The sequence below is a fragment of the Sycon ciliatum genome, chromosome 12 (genome assembly GCF_964019385.1).
Source record: "Sycon ciliatum chromosome 12, ocSycCili1.1, whole genome shotgun sequence".
Taxonomy (NCBI): Eukaryota; Metazoa; Porifera; class Calcarea; order Leucosolenida; family Sycettidae; genus Sycon; species Sycon ciliatum.
The window spans coordinates 22,992,414-23,017,213 of NC_088654.1; the positions used below are offsets into that span (position 1 = coordinate 22,992,414).

The 24,800-nt window shown below is 48.0% G+C and overlaps 3 protein-coding genes across 7 annotated transcripts in view; 2 read left to right on the plus strand and 1 right to left on the minus strand.

Moving 5' to 3' along the window:
• The first annotated feature begins 6,842 nt into the window (after positions 1 to 6,842).
• On the plus strand, positions 6,843 to 12,072 carry LOC135828530 (uncharacterized). Its single transcript, XM_065340972.1, has 4 exons — positions 6,843 to 7,478; positions 8,717 to 8,873; positions 9,132 to 9,467; positions 10,357 to 12,072. The coding sequence occupies exons 1-4, from the start codon at positions 7,201 to 7,203 to the stop codon at positions 10,978 to 10,980; spliced, it is 1,395 nt and encodes a 464-aa protein (XP_065197044.1). The 5' UTR covers positions 6,843 to 7,200; the 3' UTR covers positions 10,981 to 12,072.
• Positions 12,073 to 12,749: 677 nt separating this feature from the next.
• LOC135828541 (uncharacterized) lies at positions 12,750 to 23,193 on the plus strand. The gene is made up of 6 exons (XM_065340983.1): positions 12,750 to 13,444; positions 15,327 to 15,489; positions 17,314 to 17,530; positions 19,166 to 19,316; positions 20,297 to 20,632; positions 21,944 to 23,193. Exons 2-6 carry the CDS (start codon positions 15,453 to 15,455, stop codon positions 22,355 to 22,357), a joined length of 1,155 nt encoding a protein of 384 aa, XP_065197055.1. The 5' UTR covers positions 12,750 to 13,444; positions 15,327 to 15,452; the 3' UTR covers positions 22,358 to 23,193.
• Positions 23,194 to 23,839: 646 nt separating this feature from the next.
• The window catches only part of LOC135828263 (mediator of RNA polymerase II transcription subunit 15-like), a 33,776-nt gene continuing 32,815 nt past the window's right edge, over positions 23,840 to 24,800 (minus strand). For all 5 annotated transcript variants that reach the window (XM_065340711.1, XM_065340709.1, XM_065340710.1 and 2 more), the window contains one exon: positions 23,840 to 24,800. This exon is cut by the window's right edge and continues 902 nt beyond it. The gene's annotated coding sequence lies outside the window, so the exon portion shown is untranslated.

Genomic DNA, 24,800 nt, shown 5'->3' on the forward strand with positions numbered 1-24,800 from the left:
GAACTGTTAGACGACAAAACAATGTGTGGATTTCATAGACATGCATGTGAATGGATGATGTAATGACATGCACTCTAATAGTTATCTTCCCCTCCCCATCCCTGGGCTGAAGTAGACATGCTGACTGTAATTGGATTCAGTCTGGAAATACTTTGTTGGTTTGCTGGGCTATTTCCAACTCATGTCAAGTTGAGAAAATCGTGAAACAATGAGAATAACTTTCAAGGTGCAGGATGGAAACAAGGACGCAATCACAGTCAAAATTCTTTCTTCATGCATCTGAATAGTCGGAAGTATTTGCAATTTTTCAAGATTGATAATTTCATGCAGAGTACGCAGTCTGAATGCCTGGAAGATTTTTTATCTTCAGCCCGTTGGAATGAGGAGAGGAAGTTGATCCATGCATACAATGCTATACTAAACAACAGCATAGGGATACTTAGTGTTTTTGGGTTGCCGGGTCCCTGCTGCTTCCTCCACCGCGATTTGGCGTCCCTGAAACCCCCCCCCCCCCAGAAGAACACAAAGAGACGATCCAGATTGATTCATAAGAAAACTTCAAGCCACATCAAATAAATCCGCCAACAGAACAAATTGCCACTGTCCTAGGCAGGTTTTGTAGAATGAAAAATCAAGGTTCACATGAGGCCCAGTCATATCTAGCTTCATCTTTCATAGCAAATCAACCATCCCAAATATTCCCAATGTATCAGGTAGGACCCATTGAGATGGGGCTCCTGAAGGCGTGGTGGGATGTGTGTAGATCAGACCCAACACAAAGTGGTCAAAGTCCGAAAACCACTGCCAATGCTGTATCACCCTCTATGATGTAGGACATCGGATCAAAAATGTGCATGGGCTCACTGCCCGATTGAGGCATTCTTTTCCAAGTACACATCCATTCTTCCTCTGATAGACATCATGCCTTAGACAGGTATTTACCACTATCATGACACCACGAGAAGTATCGGCCACACTGGAAATAACGACGATCTCCATCCCAGAATAACAACACAGTTGCTACCTGTTCCGTGCTATTACGGCCAAAGAGCTGCTGAAAATGAAGACAGCTCAAGGAATGCAAATTGTGCAGTCAACGTAAGAGATTTATTTTTACTTTCGGCGGATATCATGCCATTGCTGACATGATAACCAGTGCCGAGTCAAGGACACAACCAAGCCTGTCATCACCAGCAACACCCCCCCCCCCATATTTTCCCCACGGGCCGAACAGAACACCTGTCATTTTAGGTCAACCCTGGTCACGGTAAATTTCCCACCCGAAAATATGTAGCAGGTCACCGGGTAAAATAAGGGCAAATAATAATAGTACGGTAGTGTGTCCTGCAGATGGAGCATGACAAAACAAACAGCATATGCCAAACACATGCAAACTTTCGCACCAGCTGCATTCACAAGCGCATGCAACCGCATGAACCAAAGAACAAAGAACCTACGTCAGTATGAGGCAGAGAGGGAGAGAGAGAGGCCGCAGTGGAAAGGAAAAACCCTGTCAGCAATTCATGAATCAAGTGCATCACAGATGTGACTGGAGAGAAGGTGAACTCGCCAAACACCGGTGAAAGCACCCGAAATCCTGACTGAAAGTTCAATAGGGAAGCAGACTCATAATGCACACTCATATCTCTCTTATCCGGGCCTCCACGTGATGGGCACCTCGGTCTACCAGGCACCCTGTGAGTTAGTTTTTGAATTTAGTCAACGTAAGTATTTAGCTGTAAAGCCTTTCCATCGAAATCACCCGAGGTTTTATCCATGCACAGAACATAAGTGGGTTGGTCTAAGACCATGATTGAGAAACGAAAGGTACCAGGTTCAAGACTATTAGTCCTGCTTGGAAGCGGAAGGATTTTTTCCAACCGTGCTGCGACCCACAGTTAATTGGGAACTCGTGGCCTGGCATGAGTAATACATGGATGTGGCAAATGGGATTGAGACCTTTGGCCTATTGTTGGTGGATCTGATCTATCCTCCCCCACCGTTTAGGAGCCGCATCTGACGCCTGATCATGGGGTGGTGGTGTCCCACGGAAGCGGAAAGGTGGTTCTTGACCAGGGAGTTGTACGACTCCTTGTTCTTGACCTGCCCGGTAAGTGAACCCGTCGAATTTATTTATTATTATTTACAGAACATAAGCAATGGTTAATCACTAATCACGGAGTATGCCAAGAACATTTTGCGTATGAACATGCAGCCGACAGAATGGGGTTGTTCCTTGTTAGGCCTGGCGTAAGGAGAGAGGGCCATTTTTTCCGCTTCTTATTTACGCTTTGCTTCCACGTGATACACTATTGTGCAGCCGACTGCCCGAATGTCCTTCCTTCGAATACAAATGATGGTTTCTAGAGGTCGCCCAGCTGAGACTTTTTGCTCTGCAGCATGGTTCTGCACTGGCAGAAACGTCACATCTCGGACATTGAGCCTGCTGATACTCCTCTGAGTCATGGTTAGGTACTAATGATTCCAAGCCATAGAACTCATCTGCTGATGGTTGAACACGCAGCCATTTGTTTGAGGAGATTCTGCTAACTCCTATTGTTGTGTGTGTGTGTGGTGAAGGTAGGGGGGGGGGGGGATCTAAGAATTATATTGAAACTATCAGGTATCAATTACTGGTCGAAGCTTTGGCCACCCATGTCATGAAGAAGAAGAGGAAGAGAAGAAAGCATAAGTTCACGTAACCTTCTAGTCAGTACGCCTTACTCCCACATCACAATATCCACTGCAATGCCAGCCGACATGACCTGAGCTTGCCGGCGGCGGGCTGCACGAATGGTGTGATCTGTATAGTAGAGCATACACGCTCCACATACGGACAAGCAAAGGCAAGTACGTTCTCGTATGCTCTCATGGACTCACAGCTCACCCACCGTGGCATATGCACACATTAGCAGAACAGACACAGAATGTGAACATGGCGATTGCCAGGCAGCGTCACAGAACACCATAAAACACCACATGAAGTGTGGCATCCATGAGCGCTTTTTGGAACTACTGTATGTGTTGGTCGTGACAGGTGACTGCCTGTCATGTACTCCGGAGTTCATGCATGCATAGATAGTGGCATGTTGGTGTTACCATAGTTACCCAACAGGATTACAGTGCATCAATGGCATCATTCTCATCACTGGTCACATGTGAATCTAAAGTAGTTTCATAACATACTTCACATTACTGTCTGCCATTAGATTGTTGGTCTAGGAAGTAAGATCAATCCGATTACAGTCAGACCTCGTTTAACCGCACACATCCGTTTTCCACAAAAAATATCTGGATAGGCGAGGGAACCGGATAATCGAACACATGCTGTATATATGCATTACATATGCTGTAAATCGGTAATCAACGATTTTCGTCCGGATGGCGAGGGATCCGGATAAAAGAGGACCCGATAAGCGAGGTCTGACTGTGCCAGTGATTCACTTGCACAGACTAGACAGTCAATGACCCAGATCAGTACTGGAGAAGTGGATGATGTGACGCGTGGCACTAAATCTTTTCTTCGCTGAATGGTTAACAACATTGTGACGGGTACTGGACTGCTCCTGGTCAGTCAAGTATTTTCTAGAAAAATCGCTGGAAGCGCTACGAGACAGACATGCAGTGGCAGGGTAGAAGTGTATTCACACCACACACGCAGAAACAACTGAAGAGAAGAAACTCAAGAAAACCTAAACGAAAGCATAAAATCATATGGGGATAAGCACACTCGAGGCAACATATCTACCACTGCCACTGTTGTCACGTGATGGGAAATGTTCGAATCGACTCGTTAATCTTTCAGCGCTGAATTTAGTATTTACGACATCCACCCGGAACAGCGTGAAGGTGAACAGTGGAGGGATCCGAAACAACGACCTAGACTCACTTCTGTATCGCCACAAAAATACCTTATCATTTTCACTGTAACATTGTACAGTCGTCCCTCTCTAATCCAGCACTTTATAATCCAGCACCCTCGATAAACCAGCACAATTTTCAGTAGCCAAAATGTCCTCTTCATGCACGTTGTAGCAAAAAATCAGATTTGTTAATCCAGCACCCTCCCTAATCCAGCAGATTTCCGTGGCACAAATGGTGCCGGATTATAGAGGGACCACTGTACATGATTGTTCATGTACACCCCTCCAAAGTGATTAGTTGGGACATTTTTGTCGTTGATGTATGTATCCAATGCAGTGAATGGGATTTTCGGTCTTTGACCACATGCTGGTGAGCTGATCTACTCACTTCCCACCGCTTCAGGAGCTGCATCTGCGCCTTGATCCTTGAAGGGTGGTGGCGTTCCTACGGATGCGGAAAACTCGGCCTCTATATAGAGAAACCGAGTCTGACGCGAACCGTGAAATTTTTTTTTTTTATTTTTTATGTATCCAACAACCAAGTTACTTACTCGAAACGGAAAACTTCTAAACTCAGTCTCCGAGAATCAAGCAAGACGGACGACCTGCAGTAACGGGCTGGGTTATGGATTGAAGGTGGCGTCAACCTCAAACATGTGTGCACCCGGAAACTCGCAGAACAGTGGCGACGGACTTACAACACAAGGCTGTGTCAGTACATGCACGAGCATAACGCCAAACCGAGAGAATCCTCCCCCCCCCCCACCGACATTTCAAATTCCTACACGGGTCTCAACAATAAGGTGGTAAAACATACTGAAACATCGTTCATCACCCGCTACCCCCCCCCCCCCCCCCCCCTCTCTCTCTCTCAACTCGCCGCAGAAACCGTCGGGAGGCAGTTTTGTAACAATTCAGACTTACTGAGATGATCATTTGCTACACGGTCGACAAGGGAATCCGCGGCCACTCCTCGCAAACCAGAGCCGCACTGCTTGAGCCGGGCCCGAACGAATAGTAGGTGTGCATCCGGGATGGGGCGAGACGGAGTACATGTAGCGGTCGACAACGTCCGACAAATACACCTCGGGTGTGAATGTTAGCAGGACTTCCGGAGGCCGTACGATCCTCTTTGGAGAACATTCGACACTGGCTAACCACGCGTCCGTCGCCCATACACCTCCAGGTGCGACCCAGCCAAATGGAAAAATTCCAAGATCTGGAGGAAGAGCGCAATGAAAGAGGTCCGACAAAAACAAAGAAAGAAATAGTCATCCGATAGCATTCTCACACGAACTATAAAAACTGTCAACATCACAGTGTAGTTAGGACGAATTCAACGGTGACGAAGCAACACCTTTCTGCTGGTCTTTGCAATGCCTGGAAGGACATGCGCTAGAAAAAAATCCTCAAAATCACACCAGAGGATAGTTGCACGCTCCTGCCGTGAATTCCATGAAGAAATGACATTATTATTTTGTGTTTTCTGAAAACCAACAACGTGTAGCGTTGAACACTAGCACGTTCTCACCATTTCTCCTCGAAAGCACATTTCTTCTTTCTCGTCCTAGCGTTGACCGTAGCGGAAGAAGAATGTCTCATGTCCCACCAGAGGAGAGGAGGTTCGCTAGAGCACTGGGCAAAGCGCTATTCGTCCGCTTACCAATAGTATTCTACGTTGAAAGGGCGAAGGCCCGAAAGGTAATACGGCCAAGACTCTCTACTTTGCCGAAGGAAAAGAAGAGAGAATAGCAAAGTGCACGAGGAAGACGACCTCCTTGCCGAAAAGAACCGTTTGCTGGAGCATGCGCACACGTCCTATTCTGGAAGTTTGGAGCACATGGTCGACGCTGATTGGCGGAGCGGCGTGACGTATGAGCATGTGCAGCTGCTTCTTGTCCTTTGCACTCGGAGACTTGGTCCCGGGTTCAAATGCTGTACTCTTGATATCAGACTTGAATCACGATAGAGATACTGCTACAATCTGCGTATCAACACTACAGCAACACATCCGTTTTACTGGACTCAACAGTCAGAAGTAAGTTAGTTAGTTCGAAGGTATAGTGCTGGCAACTGAAATCCGACCCCCTGAGCGGTGGGTTCACGGTCTTTGCGATGTGAGCGCATCGCTCAGGGGTCGGATTTCAGTTGCCAGTACTGTAGATCTACTACTTACTACAAGTAACCATGGTAACCATGAGTGTTGTTGTCCAAGTATGGACCATTATACTAGCCTACAGTCCGTTCCAAATAAGTGTGCACTCTTTTCCAGTCAAAGGGCCAGTGTGCACTCTTTTCCATCCAATCAAAGGAAAGGGCCATTGCGTAGAGTCTATGCCCCATGGATTCTACATGACATGTAGAATCCATGGGGCATACACAATGGCCCTTTGACTGGATGGAAAAGAGTGCCCACTTATATGGAATGGACTGTAGTATTGGTGGTGCAAGCCAAGGCATCTAGATCTGCATAATAGTAGATACTTTTCTTGAGCTTGAAGTAAGTTGAGCTTGAAGTTGAGCTTGAAGCGGTGGTTCGAACCGAGTACAGCGTTTGAATCCGCTTCCTTGTTGTCTGTGGGCTGCCTTGCCCCAGCAGGGTAGACCGACATTGTACCTTTTGCAGTGGTGGTGAGGTGGTCGGCTTAGTTTTAACCGTGCTGATGGATATGTGGGCCTGGCGGTAGTGTGTCAATGTGCGTCGCCATTTACCGCTGGGAGAATGCTCGCTACGTCTGGAATAAGCCTAGGTTGCATTTCGCGCTCGCTGGATCTCCAACTACTTCTGTCGAGCATTCAACGGTGGCTTCCACTTCCTATGGGAAATGTCTGTGATTTGCGGGCGCGTATCGAGGTCCTGTGTTGCATGATGCAAACAATCGCTGGTACGCCGGAGCGCTCGCTACACGTAGTTTTGAGCGCAGACTTCGACCTCACCTCCTTGCTGTACTGTTGCTCACTCTCCTGGGTGTGCCTGGAGGAAAAAAGTGAATCGGCATTGACTTCGGTTAAAAAACAGTCTAGTGTAGTGTGGACTAGGACAAGTGCTAGCACTGTGGTTACTGGACAGCACTGTTGAAGAACTCAGTGCTGAAAGCCCCAGGACAGGCTAGAATTTCACCAAGCACAGCATAGCGATACCGGTATATGCAAGGTGACTCTACTGCACATTGGACTGCTGTACATGATAATAAGAATTGTCCAGGCTGTAAGAAGGCTCTGACCCACCAGTTCTTTAGCACCCCACCCTACAGTCGTGTACTATGGTTGGGTGAATTCTCGAGTACAGTACTCACAGACTGCATTCACTACCCTGCCCTCAACACACTGACCTGCAATGGCAGCAGCGGCGGCGGCGACGGCCGAAAGTGCTGCAGCAACAGCAACGGGAGAAGTTGCGTCGGATGTAGAGTCATTCTACAGGTGGATTGCGAACGTAGTCTCTGGCCGGGAGGTGCCTATAGTTCTGCTTAATGACCACCCACAGACACTGCGGCCATGCCGGAGTTTTATCAGAGATGTTGCGCGGACTCTTCTGATTGTTACGTTCGCTATGCAAGTCGTCCTGTTTCAAGGCTACTATCAGTCGGCGGAGGAAAATGCCGCAAGGCACTGGTCAGTAAATAACTCAATGGCTGTTGCGTGTGAGGTGTGTGTGTGTGTGTAACAAGTTATGTGTGTGTGTGTGTGTGTGTGGGGGGGGGGGGGGGGGGGTGAGGAGGTACAAGCACATGTGTATGTGTGTGTGTGGGGGGGGAGGGGGGGGACGAGGAGGTGCAAGCACATGTGTGTGTGTGTGTGTGTGTGTGTGTGTGTGTGTGTGTGTGTGTGTGTGTGTGTGTGTGTGTATAGTACATGTACTTCAAGTATGTGTGTGTGTCAATGTGCATGCATGCATACAGATGCACCACCACCATGCCACACTGTATACAGTCAATAATGAGTCATACACTATCATCACGGATCAGTAACTCATTCTTGTTACCACCATCACAGATCTACCTAAGGCCGCGGTCACACCAAACAAGCCGTTTTCAGCTTGTGCTGAAAGTGGCTTGTGCTGAATGAAGCGGTTGGTCACATCGACCCAAGGATCCACTGAATTTGTTTTGCGTGCTGTAGAGGTTTTTTCTTCGCGTTCATTTTTGAATTTTGATTTTTTTGAATTTCGAATTATTTTGATTTTCTGTTGAACATGTACGTGGCAATCAGCAGAGTTTTGGTACTGGGAGCTTCAATTGCCACATTGGAATCAGGGTGCTTGTTCTGGGGTTGAAAAATTGAGGGAGGTTGAGCTTGGAGTGCAGCTATGGATCCTAACTAGACTCCGTGCCATTGTCTGCATCTTGCTCTGCACGCACATCATGGTGCGCATGCTTCTATCGCACAATTGTCTCCCTTTTCTGACGCTGCCGAACCAAATCGTACCTCGTAGAAAGCGCACAAGGAAAGATGACGACAACACACAGCAGGCAATGAGAGAAGTTGGACAAACAACGAAACAAACAACGAAAGCCGGAGAATTTCAGAACACGATGCATCGATGGCAAGGTGCTCTTTGAATTTGCAGGAGTTTGTTTTTCCCGCCACTGTGCTAGGATGGCTGAAAGTGGCTGAATCCATTCAGCGCTTTGAAAATGGCTGACTGTTGAAAATGGCTGAAGCCGAAAATTCAGCCATTTCTGTAGCAACGATGACGTCAAAAAGTGCTTTTTCCGCTGAATGGCTGAATCGCGCTTGGTGTGACCGCGGCCAAACCACACTGTATCTCAGTGTGTTCCCATGGTTACTGAGTGCCATTGGTCTACCTAAACAAATGGTACCTCATTGTGTTCCCATGGTTACTGCCACAGGTCAACACGCCAGTTCTTCTGGGCCTTACCCGATGCACTCACCTTGATGGTATTCCTCATCATGCTGCTAGCTCCACGCATCTACCTTCCTCTCTACTTGGTCTTGTTTGAGTATATCTGGCATTGCGCACCAGTACACCTGTTCACACCGCTGGGGGTAAGAGCTAGCATATATCTAGCATACATCTAGCACTGTCCAGTTGTATTTGTGAGGTTTTTGTACAGGCGTGTGCTGGTTTGGCGCAGTACTTACATTGACCTGATGGAGAGGGAGAGAAGGTCTGTGCTAATTCCAAACCAGTCCAGATGTTGCGATGGCAGCTGTTATGTTAATCTCTAACGTATGGACGTGTGTGTGTGTGTGTGTGTGTGTGTGTGTGTGTGTGTGTGTGTGTGTGTGTGTGTGTGCATCTAGGACAACGGCACACGGCAATGGTACGGGGCCACCGGCGGTGCTTCGTATGTACCCCAGTACGCCGGCTGGGTCATCTACGTACTGGCTTCCCTGGTGCCAAGACTTGGATGGATGCTGTTCTTCACTACACCAAACTCGTTCGGCAGCATCATACCGGAAGGCTATCTCGTCTTCACATTCATCATGGACGTGAGCATGCATTTGGGCTACCTGTATGACATTGGGGATACGACGCGAGGTGACCCGTTTGAAGTGATCTATGTGCTGCTCAATGCCACCAAGAAGAGTGTTCTTGAGATCCTGGACCTGGAGGCTATAATGAATTCCATGGGTTCTGTAAGTAATGGAGTGAGATCCTCGTGATCCAGAACACGGAGAATTAAATTACCGTATTTTACTACAGGTCCTCCCTCGTTAGTAGATAATCTCTGGGCCATCGAAAAAGTTATCTTATAACGAGACTTATCTTGTAGCAGGACTTGCAGCTAAAGGTGAAATAGGCACTACTTCGTACTTACCGGGGCTACCCTCGATACAACATAAATTATCGATGCTTCAACTCGTTATAAGATAATTGAAAATCTCCAAGTTACTCCAACATAACTCTTCCTTGGATGCAAAGGCTCGTCCATATTCACGAATACATAGACATAATACGTTTCCTCTTTCTGCTTTATCCTACGTGTTTTGGCCTTGGTCCTGCATGGTCAATATTATCTTATACTGAGGGTTTGGCACTCCAGGGACCTGGGCAAAGGGTCGTTATAACGAATTTTATGTACTAACGGATTATGTTGTAACCGGACCTGTAAACAGTTGTATAGACCACGTTTCGCCAGGGGACTTCAGATTTCTATTTACTAACGGGGTTTATGTACATACCGGACTCGTTATAATGAGGGAGGACCTGTACTCCCTGATGCAGAATAAGACCTCTACTGACACTAACGTTCTAGTTGGTGAATAGTTGACGTAGTCGGAGACAATAATACGATCTAGGTTTAACAAATACATGGTCTCCTTACATTCTTTTAATGGTTCTCTTCCGTGTGTGTGTATGTGTGTGTGTGTTTGTGTGTATGTGTATGTGTATGTGTGTGTGTGTGTGGGGGGGGGGGGGGTGTGGGTGTGGGTGTGTGTATGTGTACATGTGTGTGTATGTGTATATGTGCATGCATGTGTGTACATGTGGGTGAGTGTTGGCTGGCTGTTTCTCTGCGCACAGCTGCAAGGCACCATGGGCAACGAGACGTATTTCCTGTGGAGTTTTCTCGTGATGGGCGCTGTCACCGTACACTTAGTCCTGACCACGCTGGAAGTCTACTACCGGCGTCGTGGTCTCTGGAATCTGACATCACTTCGCACACTGGTCACGTCAACCGATGCAGAGCAGAATAGATATGGCCGATGCTCCACTCTTTTTCTCGTTGTCTATCTGCTGCTGTCGCTGGTTGCCGACATGGTCATATTCAGCGTTCGGCTGCTCATTGCGTTCGACATGAATGGCATCATCTCGCCGTTCATCTACAAGAACCTGTACTACATAATCGTCAACCTATGCTACATGCACAGTCTGTTTGTACTGCTGGTGCAAGCGGAGGAGCTCAAGGCCGGCTGGATCGCACCGGCAGCCAGTGTGAGCAGCGTGAGAAGTTTGAGCAGTGCACGCACCACGCCAGATGCGTTGGACGGCTCAAGCGTTCCAGCGACAGGCCTCTTCCTGGTCGGTGCTTCCGCCGGGACCACGAGGAGAGAGTTCGTCACGTCTTCTGCTACTTCTGCACCTTCTCCAGTGGCTCCTGCTGCACATCGAGAACGTCTCTTCCGCGAGTTTGAGCTCAATGAATAGTGCTGCTGCTTTTTGTCAACAGCAAACACAATGACATGGTTCTACAAGTTGATCTCATACCCACATCCATCATTGCGGCTATTAAGTTAGCCCATTGCGCAATGATGTAATTTGTACCGCGAACACCGCGAACACCCCACACAGCCACCTGGGCGTGGTCGTCCGGGGTGCTGAGCAGTTCATCCCTGATCTCAGCGCACTCACATGCATTACTCATTCAATCCATATTTGGCAATGCGCAATGAGCTTATTGCTTTGTAGCCTAGTAGCTCCACTGTGAACATTGACCACGGACTCAGTGAAGGGATGCATGAGCCGCAGTGAAACCAAGCACACTCTAACAATCACACTGGCATAACTCCACAACCGTCAAGATCACGGTCGAATCATCACAAGGAACGCCGCAGCGTGTCACGCTACTGCTTCGTTGCAGAAGAGAGTGGATTTGAATGCACAGACCGAATGAACTGAACATGACCTCAATAGGCGCCGCCAAGAAACATTACTTCTTGACAACTGCTTTGCAGCTGCTGGTTGAAGGAGTTGTACCTGACCAGTAGAGTCAACTGCATGGCCGGCAGCACAGGATTGTAGTCTGCAGTAGGTAGATCTAACCCCCGATCATAGTCATTGATCTCTCGTATACCGTCATTCCCAGCTTATTAATTTGAGTTACGTCCATTCCCTACTATTATGTTTTCATTATTCTATTGCTTTGGAGAGACTCTCAAGATGGGTACTAATATAGGCATCCATTTGCCTCTGATCTGGAGAATCCGTAAATAAACAATACACGACTAAAGCCGAATTTTGGGTTGTCTTTTTACCACTTCCTGGTTTCATGCAATTGGCTTTGTGAATAGACGCGTTCTCAAGTAATAACGCTGCTATGTTTTTAAATAGTATCTACCACACACTGTGTCATGTTGTAGTGACAGTACTACCCAGAGTGAGAGTGAGATATACTCCGGGCTGCAAGATTATTACATTAGTAATTTATCACAATGTATTACAAATAATCAATCATGTAGATCTACTAGTGCTAGCGCTAAAATCATGTACATCATCAACCTTACTATAACTACTACAGTACTTCTACTAGTATCAAGAGTACATAACCCAGGGGTTATGTACTCTTGGTGTATGTACTCTTGCTAGTATCTACTCCACTCTTATCGTGTCTCGAGGCTCAAGTCTACACTGTAGATCTAGTACATGTAGTGTGAAGCTCCGCCAAATCTTGGTGCGAGCTGCCTCCAGTGGCTGCTGCAGATTCAGCCACTGATCCAAGGGTGAATGTAATCAGATGAACTCAGGATGCCGCTGCGTTGCAATCACTTCCTTCGAAATCTCGTCTCGAGTAGAAGAACTGTGTGAACATGGCGGGTTCTGCTTCGTTGTTCGCTAGGAAGTCATGGCCTACCGGAAATCCAGGTACGTGTAGTTTTGGTAGTGGGGAACCTGACTATTGCTATGGCCAAGAGTAGATAAACAAGAGTGTGCAACTCCGGATGGATTGGCCCACGGCGGAATTTTTTGTTGACGTAATCTTTTCGACGACGCACGCGCTGCGAGCCTTTTGCCGTTTTGGAGAGTTTTCCCTCGTGCACTTGGCTGGGCTTTACACTACAAGGTCGGTGCCCAGCACGTGCTCTCACACTGCTCTGCGCGGCAAAGCCGCGTTTCTCTGAAAAAAGGTGACGTAAACAAAAAATTCCGCCGTGGGCGCGGGGTATCTGCAGATTGTGCAGGAGAGATCCGGAGTTGCACACTCTTGTTTATCTACTCTTGCTATGGCAGTATTGGTACACCAATACCGAAAGCATGCAAGACCATGGATCAAGACTCGCCTGCCGAAAATACTTTTACTAGGTGAGGCGTTGCTGTTGCTCTTCCTTCTCTGGCATTCCACTGCGCAGCAGACCATGCATGGCAGACGGCAGTGCGTTTGAGACTGAGTACCAACTGAAAACGGAACTGAGGAAAGATGGTTCTCTGGTCGAACGCTTTTGCTTGTGTCCGCTCCTCTCTAGCGTCCGCTCTCCAGAGTCCTGTGCCTGCAAGGTGCGCTAGGCATGTCCACATACAACGTCGTGGAGCGCAAGTCCATGCGACAAAGACACGTCCCGAAGGCAAAGCTTCATGTGGGAGTGCAATGCAGACCACGAAGTACCGTCCGATACTGCCATGCAGTCCTGGACATGCGAACGCAAGGACGACGACGATCGTGAGAATTGTCAGCAGTGGTTTATCCCGTCACTAGCGTGTGTCGTGCTTAGGTTTGCGGGTGTTGCCGAAAGCTAGCGCACAGCAGTGGGTACGGCAGCGCAACTTGGCAGAGGACGGGGAGAGAAAATCCACCACCAAGCAGGGACAGCTCAACCATTATTGATTTTCTCAACCGAAAAGTTGCCGCTCCGTAGCTTCGGAGGAGTTGTTTCATGGAGCTTGTCGAGATTTGTCTGTAAGTTTGCAATCCATGGTCCCGCTGCACGGGCCATTCGCAGTAGACTAGTCCTGTGTTTCGTCGCTGTTGAATTGGTATCAGTATGTGTGTATGTGTGTGTGTGTGTGTGTGTGTGTGTGTGTGTGTGTGTGTGTGCATGCCGGAGTATGTGGTGTGATGTGTGTGCGGGAAAAATAAAATAAAAAGACCAAAAAGTAGGGATTCACTGGCCAGAAAAAAGCCACTTCAAAGCTGTGTGGTGTAGACCAGGCTGAATAGTGGTGGTCAATTCTTCAGCCTTGCAAGCTGTTGAATGGTGCAATCCCAGCACAAGTTGCTATGGCTTCTGCTGTAGCATCGCTATCATCGCCTCTGGCGATGGGCGTCCAATGGTCAATGGTCAATGGTGTGTGTGTGTGTGTGTGTGTGTGTGTGTGTGTGTGTGTGTGTGTGTGTGTGTGTGTGTGTTGTGTTCTGATGAGTGCGGCGGTTTCATTGATGGTGGCGGAGTCTGGTTCGTTTGCGTGTGTGTATGTGCATGCGCACACACGTTTGTATCTGTGGGAGGGGGCGGGGGGCTCTTGTGATGAAGTTGTATACACTTCGAGTCCGACATGGCAGCACAAAAGGTTGCTGTTTCTCTTTGATTGAGAATGGATAATACTAGAATTATCTGCAATCTACAGTCAACCTTGCGAATGATGTACCTCAATCGGGCACAAACAAGTGTTGTTATTTGTCACAGGGGTATCGGAAGGTATTTTAGGGTGGTAAGGTGAACCACCTGAAGTACAGTCAACTTCGCGTATAACGACACTCGGCGGGGCATCAGAAAAGTGACCTTATTCGCGAAGTGTCTTTATACCCGAAGTCTCCGATGATTATATGTATTACAGTTAGATGGGACTTTGCTCTGGGCATGTAAATTCTATTGTTATCCGCGAATTTTTATATCCGCAGTCGTTATTAGCGAAGTTGACTACAATTTACTCGTGGAGTAAGGGTGGCTCCTCTGAAAAATTTCGAAATTTAGAGCATAAAACAATGCCTTTTATTGATTCCCAGGGTAGAGCTATCATGCCCGGGACAAACAGTGGTACGGTCAATACCGTAGTGCCCGTAGCATGCCCGACGCCCCTGTGTGAGGTTGGAAGCATGCAGTCAAATGATTACTACAGTCTGCAGTTCTGCTCAATGAAATCCGATCAAGTGAGTCCAGTGCATTAGAACACTGGGCTGTGTGAGCTGGTGCAGGGCGCAAACTTGACTCAGGCTATCGGATGTCATTGAGCAGTACTGGAAGTCAGAAGATAGTGCCGTTATTCGCAAGTTTTAAACCCAAACGGTTGAAAGCTGTTACTCATAACGTTGATTTCACATGAAAAGGCATTGCTGTTTAGTTTCACTTTGTTGCACTGTGTCGTCCCTGATGAATGTGATGATAAATCAACAAATCATGTGACTTTGGCCCGGTTTGGGCAGGCCTGATGATAATGGAATGGTGAGTTTAACTTGTGTGTGTAAACTATAGGCTTGAAAGTATACCCGTTGAAATGTTCAGGATGTTGCTGTTTGCGGAAGCTGATGTTTGCCAATCTTCTAAGTGTTTCTACAGGAATGTTCTGCAATTCCGCCTTCATGCTGTATCTCTAAAACTAATTGTTTCTGTTTGTGGTGTGTTGCTGTGGTGTGTCGTTGTGATGGTGTGTCATTGTGGTGGTGTGTCGTTGTGATGGTGTGTCGTTGTGGTGGTGTGTCGTTGTGGTGTGTCGTGGTGTGTCGTTGTGGTGTGTCGTTGTGGTGTGTCGTTGTGGTGTGTCGTGGTGTGTCGTTGTGGTGTGTCGTTGTGGCGTGTTGCTGTGGTGTGTTGCTGTGGCGTGCCCTTTTTCTCTTGGGTGAGGTTTGCTTGCTGCCCGCATATTCATGCACTGTGCTCCGTCGGTACTGTGAGTCCCTGACCGACTGCATGACAGCCAACACATGTAACCAAGCACAGTGACGCCATCATTTTGAAAGTTAGTTAAAGATGTGCGGAGACACAAGTACAGCTACTGAAATTGACGGTAAGCTTGTCAAAGTGTGTACTAGGGATTTTGTCGTGATCGCCTTTACGAGTACATGCAATCCTCAAGACAGCATACACTCATTGCTCGTTTATCCGGGCGGTCCGGGACCAAGCACTGCCCGTAACTTTGAAATGTCCGTAACTCCGAATCACACACATGTTGATGGGGAAAGACCATAGATATGACATGTGACGTCGCTATTTCCACAGAAGTGACAAAAGAGTTGTAATATTTCCACTACGAGACTCGCTCAAAGGGCGCCGGGCAGACCAAAGTGCCCATAACTGTGGGATCCGGATAACCGAGGTATGGGTGTGCCTGGTATTGTTTGTGATTTTCGGGAGAGGGGCTGAATCGTAAACTTTGGACTTCGCAAACTTGCGCCGTGTAACGTAAAGCTTAGCGTGTGGCAACGGTGTTCCACGAGCTTTTGCCATCGTGTAGCCGTTGCTTCTGAGAAACTGCAAAATTTAGTGAACCGAATATTCACGGTTTATGGTTTGCACTTCACCGTGACTTTGTGATAGCTGATGACGTATGCGGACATCTGGGCCCGAGGTCAGCTAAAAAATGTCCCTGGGGTTTCGTAATTTTTTGGAGACGTTATGGAAAATTGTTTCTGTCTACCGCGTTCATGCTGTGCTTCGTTCATCAGCCGTTGGCGATAGCATCTTGTCGAACCTTGTTCTCACACTTGTTCGGTGTTCTACTTCAAGCAGCTGGAGGGTAAAGTGACAACTTCTGGAATATTGTTTTTGAAAATGTTCACTCCAAGACGTTTTAGCTGACTGTGGTCCATTTTTTCCGTTGCACTCGCGCAGCTAGTGCCTAGAGATTTCTTCCTACAAACACATTGCATGTGTATGCACTCTGGATCCATGCCACACACTCTGTGTGTCCATTGAAGTGGGCACGTTTTGGGCATGTTGACGCAAGTCTTAACCAACGTTCCTGCCCCATCGTGGCCTGATCTTTCTTAGGTCGAAATATGCCGGTAAGAAAAGCAGGAACTGTATGGGAAATACATTGCGTGCATGTGCACTTGTGTATGAATCATTACATTCCGACCCGTACCTTGTGGTACTTGGTGTTGCTCTTGTATCACTATGGCCAAGATGTTGAAGAGTGGGTTGAATGTGGGTTTGGGCCAACTCTGTTCCTGATATGTCAGTTCACTGCGCCTGTCTTGCTCCCTCCCCCTCCCCCCCTAACTTTTCTTTCTTTTTTAACTTTTCGTGCGAGCTCCCGTACGACAATGCGTAGCCTGAGCCGCGTGCGGTTCGAAAGCCCATTCCGGATAATCGCATGATAGGATAACGACGGTGGGATAATCAATGTTCAACTGTAGTACATAGTACAGTTTTCCGTGACGTCTATGGCCTATTCACCAGTGCTCACACTCTGTACCCATGAAAAACCTACGTTCAGTATTGGTATTATTTTGAATCTCAGCTGATGGGATCAGATGTGCACTGTCGCTCTCACCAATCTTATTCTTGTCACAGTCTTGGAGTCTTGTCGATCCTGCTATAAAAAATCTAATTTATCTTCAAGGTGTCTGTAGCTAATTTAGATCTAGAAATATGCGTTGGCAAGCAAGTGGAAGATAACCGGATGTGTGGTATGCGCTGACAGAGAATATTATGAACTTAGAACCTAGTTGGAACAATCAACTTCAAGAGAATAATGTTTGCAATAACAGGGAGATATTTGTACAACATCCCGGAAAGTGTGAAACACATGTGTTTACAAGGTGCAAATATCAGGAACCGGTGTGACGTCAGCATGGCTGTATTCTACTCCTGATTTGTTCTTGTTCAGACATAGAATCCCTGAGTGCTAACTGGATTTGGGCGAAGGACATCATCAGCGGACGCGATACGATTCCGCCGCTCGTTTCCAGCGACCCGCCAAACATCACGTCGTGCGGCAACTGGGTACGCGACGTATCACGAGTATTGCTTCTCATCTCCTTCGTCTGCCAGATCAGCTACTTCCAGTACGTGTTCACGTACTACGTGGAGAACAATGCTGCAGTGTAAGTTGCTACCTTTAAAAGGTCATATACTTCATGGACTGCATGGACTGCATGAAGTGTGGGATTCAGGGGTGTACAGGGACTTAGATACATACACATAGACTGTGCAGGGGCGTCGGACACGGTACGGTCCAACGCCGTCACAGCCGGGGCGGCTGGGGCGGCTGAGGCCGCCCCACTTTTTCGGCCTTTTTTTTCGGAGCACACTGCAACAATGATCGATGATAGCAGCTCAGCGCAAACGTGGCAAATCCTTGTCCCCGATCGTGTTTTTTTGCAGAAACAAAACAGCCTTTCATTGCAGTTACACTGAAATGGCACCAATTCAAATGCCTGGAAATGCTTGCAATTGGCTTCAATTTTATTTTTTTCCCGGGGGACGACCCCGGACCCCCTTCCATGGCCGCCTCACCTCCAAAGTCGGTGCGACGGGTAATGTTTGTCCCCGATCGTAGCGTCTGCAAGGTTTTTTGCAGGATCAAAAAGTCTTTCATTTTAGTTACATGTACACTGAAATGGCACCAAATGCCCGGAAATGCTTGCAATTGGCTTCAATTTTTGAATTTTTTCCCGGGGGACGACCCCGGACCCCCTTCCATGGCCACCCCACCTCCAAAGTCGGTGCGACGGGCCTGCGGTCACTACGGTATTGACCGTACCACTTTTTGCCCCAGGTACCCCGTGAATCAATAAAGTACACTGATCTGGGATCTAAAATTCCAAAATTTCCGGCTCAGCCACCTCTCCCCCACGAGTAAACTGTACTTCAGATGGCTGACCGTACCACACTAAAATACCTTCTGAAGTCTCTGCAGTGTGCATGGGGTGTTGGACTCAGAGGTACTCAGAGGTACACAGGGACTTAGACACTTGAACGTACGATGACACACCAGTGCAGGTCCAGTTAGATGATTCAAACTGTATTCTGTCTGTCTGCCTGCCTGCATGTCTATCCGCCTGTCTGTCTGCCTGCCTGCATGTCTGCCTGTCTGTCTGAGAAAGGTAACTAGACCATTGTACAGAAGGGCGGAAGTGATCACGACTGAGTTGACGTTTCGACCATACTAGTCTTCTTGAGAAAGAACGCCATGATCACTTCTGTCCATCTGTGCAGTGGTCCAGTCACATTTCTTGTACGTGCTACTTTCTTGATGGGATCAAGTGCCGTTTTGTCACCGTTAAGGTCGGCAACTGCCTCCCAGCTTGCCTGGCTGCTTGTATGACTGGGTGTCCGTCCGTCCGTCCGTCCGTCCGCCCGTCCGCCCGCCCGTCCGTCCGTCCGTCCGTCCGTCCGTCCGTCCGTCCGTCCGTCCGTCCGTCCGTCCGTCCGTCCGTCCGTCCGTCCGTCCGTCCGTCCGTCCGTCCGTCCGTCCGTCCGTCCGTCCGTCCGTCCGTCCGTCCGTCCGTTTGTCCGTCTGTCCGTCTGTCTGTCTGTCTGTCTATCTCGTGCACACACATGTCCTTGTGTGTGCATGTGTGTGTGCGTGCGTGCGTGCGTGCATGTGTGCGTGTGTGTGTGGGTGTGGGCGTGCGTGCGTGTGCGTGTGTGTGTGTGTGCGTGTGTGTGAATGCTTCTCTGCATAACTCCTCTCCTCTCCTTCTTTTCTGCATATCTGTACTGACTGTGTGTGGCAGGAGCAAGCTATACCCACTATGGGTAGTGACAATAGTCCTGTCACTGGGCACTATCATAGGATTACTGATAGTACCGCGCATCTTCACTTACAGTTGTATCGGCATGTGTAGCACGTCACGCCAGATTGGTACTGTCTTCCAGCCTCTCAATGTAAGACAGGACTTTGCGTTCAGTTCTGCTTATACACACAAACTCGTGTGTGTGCACATTAAATTTTGCATGCATGCATGCACACACACACGCACGCACGCACGCACGCACGCACGCACGCACGCACGCACGCACGCACGCACACACACACACACACACACACACACACACATGCATACCCTAACTAACTGCATTGCGTTGTGTATCTCCGTACAATAGATTGCAGGCTGATCTACATGTAGTAGTATGAACCTGCACTCGCACACACGGTGTACAGCAGTACATGCGTCGGTTCAACATCGTATTTCGTTGTATACGCTGAAGTCGCTTCACAGGCAGAAATTCAACAGGGGGCGGCAGTTAGAGACGGGGCGGCAGTTAGAGACGGGGCGGCAGTTAGAGACGGGGCGGCAGTTAGAGACGGGGCGGCAGTTAGAGACGGGGCGGATTAACGGTACTTTACGGTACGCATATGACCTGTATACTGTAAAACCGGAAAGTTAAACGACCAAAAAGTTCAACGTTTTTTTGTAATTTTGGCGTGATAACGTGCAGAAAGTTTAACGATGGCTACCTGGCCAGTGGCCACCCATTTGTATGCACATCTTTACACAGATATCTCGTGATAACATTTCTTCAAATAACGAAAAAAATTGGTCGTTAAAACGTTAGACTTTGTGACTCGTTAGACTTTCCGGTTTTACAGTAGATCAATTTCACATGTACCACATGACCATCCCTGGCACTGCTGGCTGACAGCCCTGTTGGTTCCAACTCCAGTCAACACTTGCATCTATGGGTCGCATGATGGCGGCCATGTTGGTTCAACTGTACACATGCCATGATCACTACACAAACTGAGTCACATGACAAAGATACTTGTGGCTACGCAATACCACGGTGCTGAGAAACTGCTGCAATCATTTCGTTTCAGAACCAGCTGCAATGATTTCTCTCTGTGTTCATGTCCTTCTGCTCAGAAATACAGCTTGTATGCATTCCTTTTCTCCACCAACGGCGATGCGTTCATAGTGCACTACGTGGCGTGGATAGTGTACGTGTGCGTGTACCTGTCACCTCGTATCTACTGGCTCGTGCTGGACACAACTGCCGACGTGCTAGGTCACATCATACCGCATAGCTTTCTGGCGTTCACGTTCATCGTCAACATGTGCTTCAACCTATCCTATCTGTACAACAAGACGGATGCGGAGCGAGAGCAGCCGTTTGAAGTGGTCTATGAGCTGCTCCAAAGTACCAAGAAGAGCATCTTGGAGATCCTGGATATTATGTCTGTGTGCAACGAGCTAGGAGTGGTAAGCAATGATTGAGAAAAAGTCATCCTCTCGGTGTTTCTATGAGCAAGAGTCAGTGGTATGAAACCCAGACCATGCACTTAGCATCACAGCTCTCCATCATGGATATTATGATCTAGAGCTGTGATTGTCTTGACCTGCTTGTTTTGAAGTGTTTCCCAATATTTTGTTGGCTGAAAGGCCGTCGGCCCGGAAGATTTTCTGGATAAGCACATTTCATGGGCATTATTTAACTCTGGTACTGAGCCGGTAAATTCAATTAAAATAGAAGAAATCACATGGAGGCGAGTTATGAAGCAACTACCCACGACTAACAAGATAATAAGCAGTCAGAAAGCGTCCTGTAACGGTCGGCATTCTTTGTTGCCGTGGGACTTAGCTTGTGCACGTTTTCGCTGCGCTCACCTTCCCCTCATCGGTCCTACCATAACCTTGAACCTTCCAAGCTGGAAGGCTGTTGGCTTGCACTGGAGATTTGTTGGAGCTAGGTCTCAGGTCGTTGAATGTCTCAGTAGCCTGTCTGTGTTGTGCGGCTCTGCTATCGCACTTTCTGACTGCGTATTATCTTGTTACAGTCGTGGATAGTTGCTTCGTAACTCGTTTCCATGTGATTTCTTCTATTTTAATCATATGCTTTTTAAAATTAATCATTGGTTATTAACGCTGGTTAACGCTGGTTAACGCTGGTTAACGCTGGTTAACAGATAACGTGACAGGTTCTCACACTTTGCCACGACTACGCAGTCGGTTTTTGCACCGCACACACACTGGCACCCACGCATACCGCCGACGTGTCTTTGCATGGTCACTCTCACAACTATACTTTTAACGATTATCGAGTACGACCATAATGATCATAATGATGGGTAAAATGACGAGCAATCAGCATAATTGATTCAACCCGAGTTTTCACTTGGACTCAATATGTTCAACCTCGCCATCCACATCAAGGGTGTTGTACTTTCACTGTTTTACACTAAGGGGTCCCTGTAAACAAAATCAGGCATCTTACATGTACGAGACTGGCTCTGCGATCAACTTTAGCATGCACTGTCAGCATATGTGGAAATCGACCTGGCACCAAAGGGTGAAGCAGTCCTTTTCCACTGACACTCGCGTCTCTCTTCCATCACACTTCAAACTGCTCTCACGCCATCTGACGGTTGTTGTTGGACACTTGTGTTCTCGGTTTGTTTCTGCCGGTTGTGTGTGTGTGTGTGTGTGTGTGTGTGTGTGTGTGTGTGTGTGCGTGTGTGTGTGCGTGTGTGTGTGCGTGTGCGTGTGTGCGTGTGTGTGTGTTGCTGTGTATAGTTTCAGAAGCACGTAACTTTGTCTACGTATCTCTACATCTCAGTGCCTGTCATGCTCGTCGCAACTTTGCTGCTGATTGGCATAACGCTGGAGGTCACGCTCAAGTTCACCTCGTTCTGGAACTTCACCACCCTCTCGTCGTTCCAGCAGTCGATGAACCGGAACACGCGTCGCTACTCTCGCACCAGCATCTTGCTATTCTGCCTGTTCCTGCTGCTTCAGATCGTGGCCGACCTGGTCTTGCTGCTGTTCCGCCTCACTACGTACCTGCTGGGTATGGTGGAGCTGACCAACTTTATCTACAAGAACATGTTCTATCTGTTTATCCACTTAACCCATATCTACAGTGTGATAATGCTGCTTCCAATCAACCCAGAGAGCACGTATGCGGCTCTGCCGGCTGCCACGATGTGACCCATCCCCGGGCACTGATTATGGAGATGACCAACCAGCGCTGAGGGGATGCTATTGCTGCTGTCGTCATGCTGTACAACGATGTGACAAGAGTGCCATTGACTATGTGTGACACATAGCGATACTGATGCTCGGAACAGGCCCACTTGCTAAAGTCGACTCGTGCCAGCAGCAGTAGCAGCAGCAGCAGCATTTCGCCATTGTCAAAATTATCGGTACTTGAGGTATCAAAGTTGCTATCAAAATAGGTACTTGTGACGGTGACAGCTGTGCAGTCGTTCCACTGTCAGACTGTCAGACGCCGGAGCAGGTGGCTAGTAAGCTGCCCTGTTCATTTGTTCCTTCTTCTGGATGAAACCCCGGAACTACCTGTTATATACTTTGGTGGGTAAGGACTTGATCAGTAGTGTATGCATTCTAGGCTAGGCTAGGCTGCATGGATATTGTGGACCCGGTTGTCAAGGTGACATGAAGGCAAAGTTTTTGTTCTTGTGGAAATGGACATCATACCGGGACTACCAACTGTTGCACGATGTGTTATTCATTTCACCATTGTCAACTACTCTATTACGGTTTGATTCGCACACCCGTGGCCCATGCAACATAATAGGGATCCACGAATACAACGATTTCGCTGCTGCACCACAATTCATGGGTTGCGGGCGCTCACGCATGTTGCCGCCCATTGCAATCTAGAATTTGCCTTTTCTGTGATTTCTTGACTGCTTGCTGCCGTTTGCAACTTCAGTGCTGCATTGTTGCTGTTGGTACACATGTACGGTTGTGCACTTGGTGAAATCCGACCCAAAGTGCATACTTGGTGCCCTCAACTTGCACAGCCCTTGACGCCCTGTAAGTGGTATGAATGCAGAGTGGTGGCATATGATGACACCCACACCCCTACAATACAGATCGGTGGTATGTGAGAAGATAGAATCCTGGCTCGCCGCCATCGGCCGTGAAACTGGACAGTGGCCGCGTTCCACCCAAGGCTGAGCCTGTATAGGCCATAGCACATCCACACGCATTACAGTATGGATCAAAGCACCACATCCACACGCATTACAGTATGAATCAAAGCACCACATTCATACACATTACAGCAAGAGGCAATAACCCCCAGAGTGTGCAACGCGCGATAAAGTCGTGTCACGACTCGTTTTCAACATTACGTCATTTTCATGATGTAATGAACCCGCGCATAGCTGCGTGTGTAGGCCGCGACATTCGTGACACCGCAACAACTATGCGAATCACCACAGTCATTACATCATAAAGATGACGTAATGTTGAAAACAAGTCGTGACAGAGATTTGTGTGGCGTTGCACACTCTGGGGGTTATGGACTCTTGATTACAGTATACACACACATTACAGTATAGACCAAGACGGCAGGAGCTCACAGCTTCTGCACACTCTTGATTACGCAAGGCATGGCAAGCTGCCTGCTAGCACATCTGCTCCACAAATAGAGACATCCACTGTGACCAGTACTGATGAGTACCCACGGTGAAATTTAATGTATTCTGAGAGCCAACATTGCTCCGATAGTCAAAGAAATAAAGCGCCACGAACAAAGAGTCTACAATAGACCAAAACAGCTGGCATGTAGGATATTGATACGTCAGTACTATGATGCGTGCGATGCACGCCGTGGTCGATAAAAAAACATTAAAAAAAACTGTTGAGATAGACAAAAAATAAGATCTGCAAAGGGGAACAAAGCATTGTAAGTACCTAACTAAAGTAGGTTTCCAGGCGAATTTTTCTGACGTTTGGCAGTAGGCAAACTATATGCAGGGGGTGTCAATGTGTGTTCAGCGGGTTACAGAACAAAACTTACAGAACAAAGCACAATGTAGCAAATGAAAAAATAAAAAAAGTGCAGGTCCAAGGACAACACTGCATGGAGGCACTAACACCACCACTACACTGACTACACGGGAAGCTGCACGCAGCTTGGTGTATCTTCAACAAGCATGTGGACATAGGGACATGATTGTGATGAGAGTTGAATAATCTCTGTCCGCGTCAGTGGGCGGAGGCGAGGTAAAAAGGACGCAACAGAAGAGAGAGATCGAGAGATTGAAAGAGAGAGAGGAGAGAGAGAGAGAGAGAGATAAAGAGAGGTAGGTAGGCAGGTAAAATGCATTCATGGCCCGAGACACGCGGCACAACGGAGCTGTTCACGCTCTGGCAAAACGGCGCATATACGCTAGCACGTGCATACAGAGTCAGTGGCAGCCCATGCAGAGTCAGGCAGCCCATGCGACTACATGTACCTACAACCACTATGCACGCGTACAGACGTGATGACGGTGGTTTAAACTTTAAACACAAGAACAGAACAGTGTAGCCATTGGACACGCTCAGCGCTACGTCATGAGAGGGAGCGTATGCGTGTGTGTGTCGGGGGGTGATGGTGTTTCTGGCTTATGCAAGC